Source organism: Elephas maximus, chromosome 18 (assembly GCF_024166365.1).
Source record: "Elephas maximus indicus isolate mEleMax1 chromosome 18, mEleMax1 primary haplotype, whole genome shotgun sequence".
Taxonomy (NCBI): Eukaryota; Metazoa; Chordata; class Mammalia; order Proboscidea; family Elephantidae; genus Elephas; species Elephas maximus.
The window spans coordinates 28,144,558-28,159,174 of NC_064836.1; the positions used below are offsets into that span (position 1 = coordinate 28,144,558).

The window sequence follows — 14,617 nt, forward strand, 5'->3', positions numbered from 1 at the left end:
GATGCAGACCCCCAAATTCTCATAAAAAGGCCAGACTTAATGGTCTGACTGAGACTAGAAGGACCCCGGAGGTAATGGTCCCCAGACCTTCTGTTAGCCCAAGACTGGAACCATTCCCAAGCCAACTCTTCAGACAGGGATTGGACTGGACTATGGTATAGAAAACGATACTGGTGAGGAGTGAGCTTCTTGGATCAAGTAGACACATGAGACTATGTTGGCAGCTCCTGTATGGACGGGAGATGAGAGCGCAGATGGGGTCAGAAGCTGACCGAATGGACACGAAGAGAGAGAGTGGAGGGAAGGAGTGTGCAGTCTCATTAGGGGGAGAGCAACTAGGAGTATATAGAAAGGTGAATATAAATTTTTGTATGAGAGACTGACTTGATTTGTAAACTTTCACTTAAGGCACAATAAAAATTAAAAACAAAAAAAGGAAAAGGGAAAAAGGTAATTGTATCTAGAATCTGGGAGAAGATACTCTTGTTTATTAACTCTGAGTTTCCTTGTAGCCAAAGCAAAAAAGGGAAAATGTTATAGTTTTTATTTTTTTTGCTAACTAAAAATGTACTCATTTGTGAAGAGAAAAAAAAAATTAATTTTATTGTGTTTTAGGTGAAAGTTTACAGCGCAAATTACTTTTTCATTCAAAAATTTTATACAGAAATTGTTTTGTAACATTAGTTGCAATCCTTGCAGTGTGCAAACACTCTCCCCCTTTCCCTTTCTACCCTGGGTTCCCAGTGTCCATCTAGTTTTCCTGTCACTTCCTGCCTTCTTGTCGTTGCTTTTGGGCAGATGTTGCCCATTTGGTGTTGTATAAAAACCCAGAAACCCAGTGCCGTCGATTGGTGTTGTATACTTGAATTAAGAAGCACATTCCTTATATGTGTTATTGTTTGTTTTATAGGCCTGACTAACCTTTGGCTGAAAGGTAGACTTTGGGAGTGGCTTCAGTTCTGATTAGCAAGGTGTCCAGGGTCAAGAGAAACATTTTTCCTTACTAAATTCTGTTCAAAAACTTAATGTGTGTGGCCATATGTTAAGGACATGGTGGAAAATAACTATAAGGAGTTTTGATAGCTCCTTTGACTTAATTCAGATAAAAGCTGTAATCACTTTATAGTTTAGAGGATGTCTTTCTCCAAGGAACCAAACGTTACTCCATATTTCCAGAGATTTTTTAGCACTGTATTAGAATTAAGACAACCCAGAGGCCTGTTTCTCTCAAGTACCAGCTATTCTAACCATGCTGAGCTTTGATCAATGCTTCTTGCATATCTGGTACTTAAAATATGTTAATCTCTGTTGACTTAATAATAGAACATCTGCAAGTGAGGCGCATTTAACTTTCTGTTAAGGAAATTTGTTTGTATTTTATTTTCACTTCAGTGGCGCTCCGTCCCCTCCTACCTGGGCATGGGCTGGCAGCATACCCTGAGAGCAGGGTCTCTCACAAGGGTTATCCACGTTCTTAAAAATATGTTCAGTCAGCTAAAGTGTTCAGATGATTATTTTTTTTGTGATTCTAGAATTCCATACAGGAGAGTTTGGAAGAGACCCTGTGACCTCGAACTTTTCAAGGGCATGTGGTACAGGTTGGCTGCCTCAACCATAAAAGAGCCTGAATGTAGCTCCTGAAGAATGGTCATACTTTGCTCCGTGTTGTGTAGTAGGTGATTTTAGAAGCTTAGCATAGGTTATAAAGGGACATATTTGTACTTACTCACTTGAAGTCTCATTCCTGTGTGATGATGGCTACCTGAAATAGACATTTGCTGCTTCTGACTGAGCGATTTCTTTGATAATATGTACAATAGGGTAATTTTTCAGTTCTCCACATTGATCTTAGTAATAAATAGAAATAGGGTTTAATACAGAAAGAATAACAACTCAAGGACTGGAAAGTCTTCAATAAAATAACCTGTTTAAATAACCTGTTTCTTAGTTTCATGGAAAGATACTGAGTTATAAGAAGTAGAATCTTTTGTGATTAGTGATTGGTTTAGTCCTGACCAAAGATTTATTAAAATTTCCATGGATATGATCAAAGGAGTCTATCCCAATAGTTATAAGGTTTGTCTTGGAAGGTCCCTACTGGTTAGATATTGTTTGACCTAGTGCAGTGGTTAAGTGCACAGCTGCTAAGCGAAAGGTCAGTGGTTTAAACCCACCAGCCGCTCCTTGGGAGAACAGTGTGACAGTCTGCTTCTGTAAAAGTTTACAGCCTTGGAAACCCTATGGGTCAGTTCTACTCTGCCCTATAGGAATTGACTAACGGCAGTGGGTACAGGTATAATAAATATTAGGGCTCTACGTTTTGAACAGTGAAGTCTTAACTGGTTGGAGACAGTAATTTTATTTCTTTTGGTTGGGTAGGTAATTAAAAAACAAGTACATAAAAAAAAAGTTTCCTTTTTGTTTAAATTTTGTTCATGCAAATATATATTTTTAAATTAGTGCTGAAAAAACAGGGCTTAATTCATGAATTTAGTCAGATAATTACTAGCAAAGCTTTCCTGGTTTACTTGCTCAGGTATCAAGTTTCTCCAGCAGGGGTCCAGTAGAGAGGTAACATTCCCCTTTTTCCCTTTCCAGGTTCGGCCTAACCACGTCCAAATTTTTAAAAATTATCATCCATTCAACTAAATACGATATGCATAATGTATACTAGGTTAACACTGTTTTTAGTGTTATATGTTCCTAAGACATTATAGAACTGCAAAAACAAGCAAAATCACATAGTCTGTTTTCCCCACAGGTGCTCGAGTTTGGCTTTTCATTGGTTTCATGTTGATGTTTGGGTCACTTATTGCTTCCATGTGGATCCTTTTTGGTGCATATGTTACCCAAAGTAAGTATCGATTACCCCTTTATTTTCTAGGAGAGATTCCAATACATCTCTTATGTTTGGCTTAGTGTGTTAACTCCGCCTAAAGTATTTTATTTTATTAGTTTATTTAGTTAACTTGAAGAGATTATTCTGTTGAAGATACACAAGTCATATAGTGAAACAACTTGCTTATTTGTTCGTTGTGTGTCTGTTTATTAAACAGCTGGGGTCACCGGGTGCAGTAGGGTAGCCCTGGTTAGAAAATCAACCCAATGGTGAAACGGCATCACTCCCCGCCATCTCTAGAATTTCTAATTTCCTTCCTTACCTTGGACAGCCAGACTGTTGGACTAGAGGCCCATTTTGGGGGGCCTGAAGTAGTAAAAGTGAGAAACAGGTACAGGTCCACAGATCCTAATTCACAGCTCCAGAATCCAAAAAGCTGAGAAAACCAAGATTTTTCATAACCAATTTGGCACCAGAGTCTGACCTGAACTAAAAAAAAAAAAGAACTACACGGGGCTAATTATGGCCTTTATCCCATTTAGTGTAAGTATTCAAATATTTTATTGTAGGAATGTTGATGTATTTAATTAGGAGATGCTGGCCCAGACCCAGCTGAGGGTGCTATGTAATCTTGGATATGCTCTGTGTTACCATCCTTAAATCTGAAAAATTCTGAATTCTAAAATCCTTAATCCAAGGATTTCAGATAAGGGCTTGTGGACCTGGATAGCCTTCTTTCCATCCAGACCTCTGCTGTCCAGTCCTAGCTTGTAATTTTTCAGACACAGGAACAAGGGCAGTTTTTTAAGGGCAGGATTAAAGGCACGTGAGTACCCTTGATACACGAAGCCGATGCGGCGGGATGAGCCCTCATGACACCATCCTGAGTTTCCCAGCTGAGCCAGGCACCGTTGTTTTCATCCAGAGTGGTGTTGACAAGCAGAACCAAGTCTCAGCAGGTGTCTCTGAAAGCCTCAGAAGATGCTGTTCCCTCACCTCTCCTCTGTCACACCAGAGACAGGAGTTCATCTCAGATACCATAGTTTATTCTTCCTCTGACCCTTGCCCTCTGGAATCTCTTTGCCAGCTGTCTTTGCTTAGCTATCGTATCTCCTTGTCTTGACTCTCAGCTGAACTTTGAATCCTTCTGATGGAGTTCCCTTAAGTCTTATAGATTGATCAGCGTAAGATCTTTGGAATGTCTTTGACTTTCCTGTACCTTTCACTGGGTGCAAAATAAGTCAGAGTACAAGAGGACAGCGGTTGGCTAATGCATAGCCAAATACATCTCGTGTGTGATTTTTATTAATTAAAAATGCTAATAGAGCACACAGTTATAGTATGATGCTCATCTGGGGGAAAGTGCTCTTTTTTAAACAGCTTTATTGACATAGAATTTGCATATCTTGTAATTCACCCATATAAATGTACGATTCCAGGGTCTTTAGTATATTTAAAGAGTTACGCAGCCATTACCACAATCCAATTTTAAAACATCTTTATCCCCCTAGAAGGAAACCTTGTCTGTACCCATGAGCAGTCATTCTCCATCACCCCTAGCTCCCCAGCTCTAGGCAAGCACTAATCTACTTCCTGTCTGTATAGATTTGCCCATTTCATGTAAATGAAATCCTACAGGAAAGTACATTTTAAGCTCGTTGTATTGCTGACTGTGAGGAGGGTGGGCTGCTGTTACTGATTTTCTCAGAGGGTCTGTGTGGTTCCTTGAAGTGGCTTGTGAACCTTTCCAGTTTCTATCGTGAAAATAGGAGTAAGTGATCATTCCTGAAGGCATGTAGGGAAGTATTAAGTTTGCAAAGGTTGTGGCCTTGTTGGTTGTATCTGAATCTTTTAAACAACTAGTACATACTGAGCGTTTCTCCTATATGGATCTCTTCTTGCTGTTTGCACAGCTTGCTTGTTACATACTTTTTTGACGTAAAGCGAGTATGCCTTTACTTTAGAGGGCATTTCTAATACATGCTTCTTATCTTTCCTGTACTGATTTTTCTGAACTGTTAATCATCGTAACAGCAGCTGACATCACACAGCACATGGAGGCCAGCACTATACATAGTCACTTAATTCTCCTACCCTGTGGACTGGGTACTGCTGTAATGCCCATTTTATAGATGAGCAAAATAAGGCATGATGAGGTTAAGTGATTTTCCCAAGATTGTACATTTAGTCAGTGGTGGAGTTAAATTTCAGAGCTGGAGCGCTTAGCCACGCTGCTCTGTGTTTGGCCAAAAGCTAAAAGTTGAACCAGTTTCATCACCCCACCCAGCGTTTCTTTAATCAACATTGTGGTTTTATAAAAGCTAATTATCCACAAAAATTTAAATAGTTTCCTGTTTTTTCTTTTCACTTCCTGTGAAGATACCGACCAGTCCCGCCAGGATGATTCAATGAAAAGCATATGATGGATGAATTGTAATGATCCTTCTTATATCTGTCAGATTTGCAGAAATAAAACTCCTGAACTCTTGAAAGGAAATACGCTAACAGAGTGTTGAGTAGTCAAGAATCGGGTGTCTTTCTAACACTGTGTTTGCCTGTTAGCTATAGGGAAACAAAGGAAATACGCTAACAGAATGTTGAGTAATCTGGAATCCAGCCTGGCTTTCGAGCCTGTCTTTCTAACACTGGGTTTGCCTACTGGCTCGGGGGAAGCAGAAGGGAGCAGTGTGTCTGCCTTGCTGGTTTCCTCAGTGGTTCTCATGCAGTGGGAACCATAGCAGTCACTTTACATAAACAGCCTGTTGCGTTATTTGTCTTTATCCAGAGTAAGAGCAACCCTCTTTTCTTTCTTTCTTTTTTTTTAAATCTAATTTGCACTCCATATTAATAGCTTACTGGGGTTGTTATTAATAGCTGAATTTACTTCATATCCATGAAACCAGTACAGAATTTAAAAACTAATCAGACAGTTTTTGGAGCTTGGAAAAATTCATTTGAAAAGTACATTTTAGTGAATATAAGTCAGCGGACAGTACCTTTATTTTTCCTGGGATAGCTACATTTCTATTGCTTTGGGAGAATGAGTTTGGGATTTCTGTATTTTGAATTCATTATATATTTCTTACAATTAATGAATAATACCTATATTTTGTAATATACAGAGCATGTCGTTATGAATAATCCAAGTACTTTGGTACTGCCATTTGCCTTTTATAATCTAATCTGTTTTTACTTTTCTTGTGTGCAGATACGGATGTGTATCCAGGACTAGCTGTGTTTTTTCAAAATGCACTTATATTTTTTAGGTAAGCTAATTTCTCAGTCACACCTGTGACGTTTACAGATGTGTCATGTTTATTGTAGGAGCAGGATATACACAGAACCTTAGAAAACCCCTTGGATTGTTTAAAAGACCTTCTTTTCAAAGGTGCAGAGAAGCGTCTATGTCGTCGTTGTTAGGTGCCGTTGAGTTGGCTGTCTCATAGCAAGCAACCTTGTGCACAGCAGAACGAAACACTGCCCGGCCCTGCACCACTCTCACAGTCGTTGCTGTGTTTGAGCCATTGTTGCAGCCACTGTGTCAACCCAACTTGTTGAGGGTCATCTTTTTCTGCTGACCCTCTACTTTACCAAGTATGATATCCTTCTCCAGGGACTGGTCCCTCCTGATTACATGTCCAGAGTATTTGAGACATAGTCTCCCCATCCTGGGTTCTAAGGAGCATTCTGATTGTACTTCTTCCAAGACAGATTTATTCGTTCTTTTATTAGTCCGTGGAATTTTTTTTATGTTTAGTATTCTTTTCCAGCACCACAATTCAAAGGCATCAATTCTTCTTCATCTTCCTTCTTCATTGTCCAGCTTTCACATACATAGGGTGGGATTAAAAATACATGGCTTGGGTCAGGTGCACCTTAGTCTTCAAGGTGACACCTTTACTTTTCAACACTTTAAAGAGGTCCTTTGCAGCAGATTTGCCTAATGCCATGTGTTGATTTCTTGACTGCTGCTTCCATGGGTATTGATTGTGGATCCAAGTAAAATGAAATCCTTGACAACTTCAATCTTTTTTCTGTTTATCATGATGTTACTTACTGGTCCAGTTGTGAGGATTTTTGTTTTCTTTATGTTGAGGTGTAATCCATACTGAAAGCTGTGGTCTTTGATCTTCATCAGTAAGTGCTCCAGGTCTTCTTTACTTTCAGCAAGCAAGGTTGTGTCATCTGCATATTGCAGGTTGTTAATAAGTCTTCCACCAATCATGATGCCGTGTTCTTCTTCATACAGTCCAGCTTCTTGGATTATGTGCTAAGCATACAGATTAAGTATGGTGAAGGATACAACCCTGACACACCTTTCCTGATTTTAAACCTTGTTCTGTTCCAAAGACTGCCTCTTGGTCTATGTACAGGTTACACATAAGCACAATTAAGTGTTCAGGAAGCCCCATTCTTTGCAGTGTTGTCCATAATTTGTTATGATCCACACAGTCTAATATCTTAGCATAGTCAATAAAACATAGGTAAATATCTTTCTGGTATTCTCTGCCTTCAGCCACGATCTGTCTGACATCAGCAATGATATTCCTGGTTCCATGTCCTCTTCTGAATCCCCACTTGAATTTCTGGCAGTTCCCTGTTGATGTACTGCTGCAGCCACTTTTGAATGATCTTCAATAAAATTTTACTTTCATGTGATATTGTTTGATAATTTCCACATTCTGTTGGATCACCTTTCTTTGGAATGGGCACAAATAAGAATCTCTTCCAGTCGGTTGGCCAGATACCTGTCTTCCAAATTTCTTGGCATAGACGAGTGACTGCCTTTAGCGCTCCCTCCATTTGTTGAAACATCTCAGTTGGTATTCTGTCAATTCCTGGAGCCTTGTTTTTTGCCAGTGCCTTCAGTGCAGCTTGGACCTCTTCCTTCGGTACCATTGATTCATGTGTTACCTCCTGAAATGACTGAACGTCGATCAGTTCTTTCTGGTACGTTGATTGGATGTAGTCCCTCTTTTTTTGATGCTTCCTGCATTGTTCAGTATTTTGCCCTTAGAATTCTTCAGAACTTCAACTCTAGGCTTGAATTTTTTCTTCAGTTCTTTTCAGCTTGAGAAATGCCATGCGTGTTCTTGCCTTTTGGTTTTCTATTTTCAGGTCTTTGCACATTTCATTATAATACTTCCTTTGTCTTGAGCTGCCCTTCGAAATCTTCTGTTCAGCTCTTTTATTTTATCCATTTGAATGGAAGAAATAAAGTAGAGCGTCTAAGTTCTTGTTGTTGGGTGCTGTTGAGTTGTTTCCAACTCATAACCCAAACCCAGTGCCGGTGAGTCGATTCGACCCTATATGTACCACACAACGAAATGCTGCCCAGTCCTTCACCATCCTTACAATCATTGTTTTGCCTGAACCCACTGTTGCAGCCACTGTGTCAGTTCATCTCATTGAGGGTCTCCCTCTTTTTTTGCTGACCCTCCACTTTACCAAACATGATGTCCTTCTTCAGCGACTAGTCCCTCCTGATAACATGTCCAGAGTACTTGAGATGAAGTCTTGCCATCCTTGCTTCTAAGGAGCATTCTGGCTGTACTTCTTCCAAGACAAACTTGTTCATTCTTCTGGCAGTCCATAGTATATTTAATATTCTTTGCCAAGAATATAAATAAATTTCCTTATTTATTGTCCAGCTTTCACATGCATATGAAGCAACCGGAAACATCACGGCTTGGATCAGGTGCTCCTTAGTCCTCAAAGTTATATCTTTGCTTTTTAACACTTTAAAGAGGTCTTTTGCAGCAGATTTGCCCAGTGCAATGTGTCATTTGATTTTTCCACTGCTCCTTTGATGGATGTTGATTGTGGATCCAGGTAAAATGAAATCCTTGACAACTTAAGTATTTTCTCTGTTTATCATGGTGTTGCTTATTGGTCCAGTTGTGAGGATTTTTGTTTTCTTTATGTTGAGGTGTAATCCATACTGAAGGCTGTAGCCTTTGATCTTCATCAGTAAGAGTGATTACATAGGGGTCCTGCTATGTTACAGGACCTCAGCTGCATGTTTTTTATATGTTACCTTTTTTTTTCCAGTTTAATTACCTTAAAGATACAAATCAGGTGCTAGTCTCATTTTATAGATAAGGAAATATCAGAACTTACTCAATGACCCCAGCTAGTAAATGCAGAGCTGGCATTTGAACCCAGACTGCTGCTTCCATAGCCTGTGCTTTTTTAAAAAATCCATATAGGATACATTTATTAATTACAAAAAAGAAAACACCAGAGACTGGCTGGTTATTAGGCCGACTTGTGAGGTTTCTTTTTGCTGGGCCCTGTCTGAGCACTGGGGTGCATTGCTCTGGGGTGTGGCCGCTCCTGTTTCCTTTGCAGGCTTATCTTGTACTCCCTGGCCTCTAACTTTTGAAGTCTCTTAAGACTCAGTTCTAGGCCTTGTCTTATTTTTGTCTCTCTAGGTGAGCTTGTTTATGCTTAGAACTTCAATTTCTGCCTATATGCCAGTGAGTCACAGAAGTCTATCTTCAGGTCTGAGCCATGTCTCCAGATTCCTCCGTAACATCTTTCCTTGGATGGTTGACATCTCAAATCCAACAGATCCAACATGCCTACAGCTCAATGCATGGTCGCAGAGTGTCCCATCTCTCTGCCCCTCCACTTTGCTGAGACAGTGCTCACTCTTTTAGGTCTCAGTCCAGTCACTGTCCTCAGGAACATCTTTGTTGACCTCTCTAAGGTCAGAGCCTTCCATTTCACTCCCGTGGTACCACGTACCTCTCCTTTTTGCAATTGGAATTTTACACCGGTTTTTTAATCTCATTAGACGCTTAGCTCCATTAAAAAAGCAAATTTGTCCGTTCCGACTCAGCGGTCACATTGCCAGTTTTCAGCCGCATGTCTGGTACGTGGCCAGCACTCAGTACACAATCAGCATTTGTTGAATGAACAAAGAATTGCAACATGGTCTGTGTTTGGATGTTCCAGTTTGTGTAGCTCAGATGTGACAGAGCCTAGAGATGCACAATGGCCCAATGCCTGCTACTGTGGGTAATGTCCCTCTTCCTTACAGGTTTGTTGTGTGACAACTTCCCAGGCCTTTGGGAAGAATACTCAGTTAACTAAGCTCAGCCGTCTAGGCTGACACACTGCCTTACAAAATCACGTGAATTCAGACCAACGATAGCATGATCTTTAATTGTACGAACTGATACAAAGGCATCAGGGAGGAACCTGTCAAAGTATATTCAGAACTGAATCTGTGTTGCTTGTTCCATGTGTTTCCTTCTCATGGTTGATTTTTCTCTCTCTCTAGCACTCTGATCTACAAGTTTGGAAGAACTGAGGAGCTATGGACCTGAGATCGTTTCTTAAGCCACAGTTCCTTTTTGTTACATTCTGTTTGTAGAGAACTTTTGATCTCTCAGCATAATTCACACATTGCCAGATGGAATACATTGTACATTGTTTCTTTACATTTTTATGCTCTGAGTTTTAATATAGTTTTATGAAATTTCTGTTTTTATTTTTTTCCATTGACTAGATTGTTAATATGTATGTAATACAGGACTATGTATATTGGACCATGAGTATCAGCTTTTTACTCCTGAAGACTTAGAGCTGGATCTCTTCCCTGAGCCAGGGCTTCATCACGTCATCTTACAGTTAACTGCTGTTTCAGTGTATCTCATTTCTGAAGATGTGCAAAAAATATAGCTCCATGTATCTGAAATAAGCACTGAGCCATTGAAAAACAGATATTTCAGGAAGTTGTAATTTATTTTGGCTTAAAAATGAGATTTTTTTTAAGGAAAAAAATGTTCTTGTGTATTAAAGAAGTTGACTTTTATATGAAGATTTTTTAAATGCCTGAAGGACTAGTTTGAAAGCCTCTTTTAGAAACAACCATGATATAACTTTATTTGGGGATGGGTAATACATGATCAGATACACTGAGTTTTATAAAGTTAATGTAAAAAGACTGCCAGGAAAACTCGCAACACGTTTCTTATGAAAGCAGGTTAGATTCCCTCTTCACAGGGGTTAAGCTTTGACAGCCTGCCATTATCCACGTTACAAAATTCAATTGTAAAGCAAGTTTGCGACAACTGCCGTTTAAGAGCATGAACCATATAACAAAAAGGAGAATAATTAGTTTAAAGATAAAGTACCTCCTCCCAAAGGGAATAATTATGACCTAGTGAAAAATTAAGCATTTCATCCACTTAATTACCAGACTGCAAGTCTCTCTCTGCTCTAGCTCTCCAGCTTTGGGTGAAGGCTCCTGCAAAATAATATCTTCAACTTGCAAGTTCCTGCTGCATTCAGATACTTATTACTGAGTTTCAGGCACCGTGTGTATCCCCTGTACTCTTGTAAGAGACTTCGGAGGAATAGTTGGGTCTTTAACACTGTTTTTGCTCTCATTTGTCATGCAAGTTTTATGTTGCACTTTTTACCCCAGGGGGATTTTATAGAGCCTTTGTTATAAGAGAGAATAATATAAATGGTAATAATGTCCTTGTTAATGAAAGCCTTGTTTTGCATAACCCCTGTCTCTGAGAGGGTTTGCTGGGCACAGAGTATGAAGCAGGTTGTGGAGTGCTGTGCCTTTGTCTAGCTGCCATCCTGTTTAATTCTTCCTTCATTGTTTTTTCTTCAAAATGTCAGTATGCTGTCTTGCTTCCAGTAAATTGTAAGACTAATTACTTGTTTCCACTAAATATCATGTCTTACAAATAGTGTTAAATTCGTTGGAGAAAATGAACTATAAAAACGGTTTGCTTTCCATTTTTCAGTTATTCAGGTAGGTCTGATCACAGAAGCAGCCATCTTTATGAAATGAGAAGCCGCCAGTATGCTTAGACTCGAGCAGTACTAGCGGGAAGGCTACTGAAGCGCATCCCAGGGGACCGACCAACATGGTGACTTTTCTCCTGTTCTTGACTGCCGTTAAATTTATTTCTTAATTGTGAGCAGATCACCTAGTTGCCCTCTGCTAATTTCCTCATTAGAAAAATAAAAAGGAGAAAACAGTACCCACTCTTACAGACTTTGTGAGTTACAGAGGGTGGAGTCTCTGAAAATCACATAGTATGCATCTCGCTGTTACACAGAATCAGTGACCCTTGACTCTGAGTGTTTTTTTTGTGTAAAGACCAGTATTCCCAGAGGACTCTGTTTTAGTAATTATACTATTTCTGAGGACCCTCATATATTCCTTGTGTTGTTGCCACTGATGATCAGAAAACACTAGATAGAAACTTGCAATAAATAAGACGCTGACATGCATCAACATAATGAAGCAACAAGTTCGAAGACAGATTGATGCTATCAAACCAGGAAATGTTTGCCAGTTGAGCAAGAACCCCAAGGGTGGGTGATGTAGATGCGCTCGACTTGTGTTCTCGAAATTTTTTCGTGATGGGAGGGTTTTCAATTATGTCAACTCAGGACCATTGATTTCATTGCTCCTGTTTAGATTTAACTTCTATCAAATAATCTGTCAGTCTTATAGATTTTTCCCAGTTCTTTCTTGTACTCTGCTGTCAACCCATTCTCATTTTGATGCTCGGGGTTCTTAGCATCATAGCACAGAGATTTTACTTAAAATCTGTAAGTTTGAGGCTACCTTTAGACTTTTTAATCTCAAGTAACAACCTGTTAAGCCCTGAGAGAGAAGCAAGTGAGACTAATTCTATTCACATTTGATGACAAAACCTTGCTTGCTGAAAGTGAAGTGCTTGAAGTACTTTCTGATGAAAATTAAAAAGGCAAAGATTACATCTCAACATAAAACAAAAATCCTCACAACTTATCCAATATGCAACATGATAAATGGAGAAGATACCGAAGTTGTCAAGAATTTTATTTTACTTGGATTTACAACGCCTATGGAAGCAGCAGTCAAGAAATCAAGTGACATATTACATTGGGCAAATGTGCTGCAAAAGACCTCTTCAAAGTGTTAAAAAGCGAAGATGTCACCTTGAGGACTAAGGTGCACCTGACCCAAGCCATGGTATTTCAGTTGTCTCATGTGCGTGGGAAAGCTGGACAATAAAGACAGAGGACCAGAGAATTGATGCATTTGAATTATGGTGTTGGCGAAGAATATTGAATATACCATGGATTGCCAGAAGAACAAACACGTTTGTCTTGGAAGAAGTACAGCTAGAATGCTCCTTGGAAGCAAGGATGGTGAGACTTCATCCCATGTACTTTGGACATGTTACCAGGAGGGACCAGTCCCTGGAGAAAGATGTCATACTTGGTGAGGTAGAGGGTCAGCAAATAAGATGAAGATCCTCAATGAAATGGACTGACATGTGGGCTGCAATCAATGGGCTCAAGCATAATTTTGAGGATGGCGCAGGACCAGGCAGCGTTTCGTTCTTTTGTACGTAGGGTCGCTATGAGTCGGAAACAGCTTGACAGTACCTAACAGCAGCAGCAGCTCACTTTTTGTCGTGAAAAAGATACTTGAGCTTGTGCTGTTATTTCATAGCAGGCACTTCACTGTCACCTCTTCAGACAGGAGAGATTAGAGTTGCAAGTAGAAACAACCGGAAGTAGAAATTATCTGAGTCACTTTGTTGATTGTTTTCCCGTGTTCCTTTGACTGAAAAAAGGAAGCCTGAAGTGATAGGTTCAGCACTTCTGCAGAATTCCTGAGGAAAATCAGGACATCCTTTTTTAATCCTGGCATGGTAGCTTTTTACTGTGAAGGAATTGTGTCACAGTTTGTTTTTACAACCCATCCATTTCCCCAGAAATAGTCTTTATCATAACTCCATTTTATTAGCCTGACTCTGTAATAACTAAGATGATCTTTATTTTTCTTGTCCTCCCCGCTTCTCCATTTCATTATACCCAGGCCACAGATGTTTTCTCCTCCACCTCTGTTTTCCCCTTCCCCCCATACCTTAAATTTGCAAGCTTTCCAAATAGCTAAAGGTCTATTTTTTAATTTTCCTTTAACATACACTGATATTTTTTCATAACCTTACCTGTCATAGTCCATTTCTTTCCCATGTCAATAGTCTCCTGCCAGCTTAACCTTGCCGTTTTAGGGCCCTGTTTCATAATGCCATTTCTCTGCTCAGTAGTGACAGCCAGCATTTACTGGGAACTGAGCGTGGTGTGTGGTCTCATTTCTTTCTCACGACCTGGAGGTAGGAGCTTTTATCCTCCTGTTGGTACCCTTATGAGGCTACGGAGGCACAGAGAGGGGAGGTGACCTGCCCACAGGTTAGGGTCATGGTTCATTCAGGCCTTTCTTCCTGACCCACAGTCCTGCTCTTCTTGGCCAGCATTTCCCAAGCTGTCCATAGCACGCTGGTGTTCCTTTAGGTGTAGCCTGGAAGAGGGTGTGTTGTATCAAAGAAGCTTGGGAAACACTGGGCCAAAAGAGATTAAGACACTTTTTTTCTCCTGTAATGTTTTTTATAGCTTGTTTTATTTGCACTGTATTTTGGGGGAGGGAAGTTTCTCAACTTTGATTTTTGCTCCATCTGTCTATTCTTATGTTAACACACTATTTCCTTTTTTTATTATTTAATAAAGTACTTTTTACAAAATCTTACAGTGCAAATCTATTTTTCATTAAAAAATTTTATACACATTGTGACCTTGGTTGCAGTCTCCACAGTGTGTCAGCACTCTCCACCTTTCCCTTCCCACCCTGGGTTCCCTGCGTCCATTCACCCAGTTTTCCTGTCCCTTCCTGCCTTCTTGTCTTTGCTTTTGGGCAGGTGTTGCCCTTTTGGTCTGGTGTACTTGATTGAACTAAGAAGGACATTCCTC

General features: G+C 39.9%; 1 protein-coding gene across 1 annotated transcript in view; it reads left to right on the plus strand.

Moving 5' to 3' along the window:
- Window positions 1-11,850, plus strand: part of TMEM50B (transmembrane protein 50B) — a 37,970-nt gene extending 26,120 nt beyond the window's left edge. The window contains exons 5-7 of the mRNA XM_049857760.1: window positions 2,762-2,854; window positions 6,048-6,105; window positions 10,128-11,850. Coding sequence (XP_049713717.1) covers window positions 2,762-2,854; window positions 6,048-6,105; window positions 10,128-10,173 — 197 coding nt within the window. The 3' untranslated portion in view covers window positions 10,174-11,850. The remainder of the gene's footprint in view (window positions 1-2,761; window positions 2,855-6,047; window positions 6,106-10,127) is intronic.
- The last annotated feature ends 2,767 nt before the right edge of the window (window positions 11,851-14,617 follow it).